Source organism: Dipteris shenzhenensis, chromosome 12 (genome assembly GCF_047967505.1).
Source record: "Dipteris shenzhenensis isolate YYH24624 ecotype China chromosome 12, Dip_SZ_1.0, whole genome shotgun sequence".
In the NCBI taxonomy this organism is placed as follows: domain Eukaryota; kingdom Viridiplantae; phylum Streptophyta; class Polypodiopsida; order Gleicheniales; family Dipteridaceae; genus Dipteris; species Dipteris shenzhenensis.
The window spans coordinates 38865651-38867772 of NC_141607.1; the positions used below are offsets into that span (position 1 = coordinate 38865651).

The 2122-nt window shown below is 41.5% G+C and overlaps 1 protein-coding gene across 1 annotated transcript; it reads right to left on the reverse strand.

Moving 5' to 3' along the window:
- Positions 1–263: 263 nt before the first annotated feature.
- On the reverse strand, positions 264–1135 carry LOC147896195 (uncharacterized). Its single transcript, XM_087383157.1, has 2 exons — positions 654–1135; positions 264–569 (listed from the first exon to the last, which is right to left on the reverse strand). Exons 1-2 carry the CDS (start codon positions 1081–1083, stop codon positions 496–498), a joined length of 504 nt encoding a protein of 167 aa, XP_087239283.1. The 5' UTR covers positions 1084–1135; the 3' UTR covers positions 264–495.
- Positions 1136–2122: the final 987 nt, after the last annotated feature.

Sequence of the window (2122 nt, forward strand, 5' to 3'; positions counted from 1 at the left end):
AGAATTGTTCATGATCGATTGTGACATGGTGTTAACTTAGAAGGGAAAAGGAGCTAACAATATAAAGATTCTACATTCTTCAAAAGAGGGAATGCTTAAACAACCCTCTTCGATAAATAAATATCAGTCAACTTTTAAAAATCCCTTGTATGCATGCTAACGTGCAATGTTAGTGTTATTTTAAGAGTTGTACTATATTGGTATTAGCAAGGTAGTTTATAGAATCACTATATTTGGCATGTATGAAACTACAAATAACAAGTGAGTTGAGCAACAATTACTTGGATAAAACACATTCTTTGACATGTACATATTGGAGTCTTTGACAAAGAGAAGTTTTTATTCAACAACAAATTGCCACTTGATCTATTGACAACGACATCGTCTTCTTGAAGGAGAGCTGCACATACGCAATGGAAGATGTGACGGTTAGTGGAACAGCAGAGAGTTGCACATTGAGACAAGTACAGCTACTACAAGGAGGCACTATGCCTCTCAAGGCTTGCCACCGTGCCCACCATAGCCGCCCCCGCGCCCACCACCATAGTGCCCACCATAGCCACCATAGCCTTCTTCAGCTTCAATTTGAGAGGTAGCTCCATGACCACCACGTCCACGATACTCGCCACCACCACGTCCACCATAGCCATAACCTTCCTCGGATTGGGTGCGAGAGGTATAAGCTTCATGACCGTGGTGTCCACCATGCTCGCCACCACCACGTCCACCATAGTAATTTCCATAGCTTTCCTCAGCTTCAGTTTGAGAGGTAGCGCCATAACCGTGATGTCCACCATGCTCGCCACCACCACGTCCACCATAGTAATTTCCATAGCCTTCCTCGGCTTGGGTGCGAGAAGTAGCTCCATGACCTCCGTGTCCACCATAGCCTCCACCTCCTCCATAGCCGCCTCCACGCCCACCATAGCCCCCATAGCCTTCCTCGGCTTGCGTGTTTGCATCCGAGGAAACTACCTTCTCCTCCTTGTTGGCTTCTTTCTTCACCACCTTGTCGGCTGCATGACAGTTGATGAGCGCCCCCAACACCAAAACGACCAGAATCAGAGCTTGCTTGCGAGCCATTGCCGTGTTTTTGGATATCAACCTCTACAGCTGTTTAGGTTGAAGGCTACCATTCGCTTCGCTCCAATTTATACTCACAGCAAGGTTTCCCGCGCCAACACGCAACTAGTCCACTAACAGATTGATATGGGCACGCCTCTCTCGACCTAGTTGGATCCGAATCACACCACTACCATCTCTGAGGCTCGCTCAGCCTGTCATTTCCGATAGGCGTGCGGCATGTCCTTGTGATCAGGTGATGATTCATCGCAGCGCTTATAGTAAAAAAGAGTAACGCCACTACTGTCTCCCAAAGTGCGCATCGCACCACAGTTTAATATACACTAATCCGCAGCTAAAAGCAATATACAGTGTGTGTGTGCATGGCAGCTTGCAGCCATGCGTCACCAGCAATATACAAACTCGCAGCTTGTTCTAGAGCGCAGCGCTAATGAAATACACAGTTTCACCATAACAAACTGACTGAGAGATCACAAAGTAAAAAATGATTACTCACCATTTGATACCAAACGAAGAAAGGGGAAAATTATATGCGTCTCTTATGGTTTTTCCTTATGGGATTTACTATTTTTTCTCCTTTTACTAGGCTTGTGGGACTTACTTCATGATTCACACATCATAGTTTGATTATTATCCAATCTCACGTACAAGTTTTAAAAACTAGTTCATCATTACTTTTTTTCAATGCTTATCTAAGTTTGATAATGAAAAGTTTTGTTGATAAATATCTTCCTAGTGAAATCCCGATTTGCATTGAGTAACAATATCTTCAAATCCATCAACTTTAGGAATATAATTTTCTTTTAATAATAACTAATGCTCATTTTCTATATTATATATTCAATCCAATCATTAAAAACATTTGTTATGCGTTAAAGTATATTATTAAAATAATTTATGGCTTGATACAATGCTTACTAGTACTTTGGTATAATATTAGTCTTAGGCCTTGTTTCTAAATTAATTTATGGCTTGATACAATGCTTACTAATACTTTAATATAATCTTAGTCTTAGCCATAGTTTATAAATTAATTAAC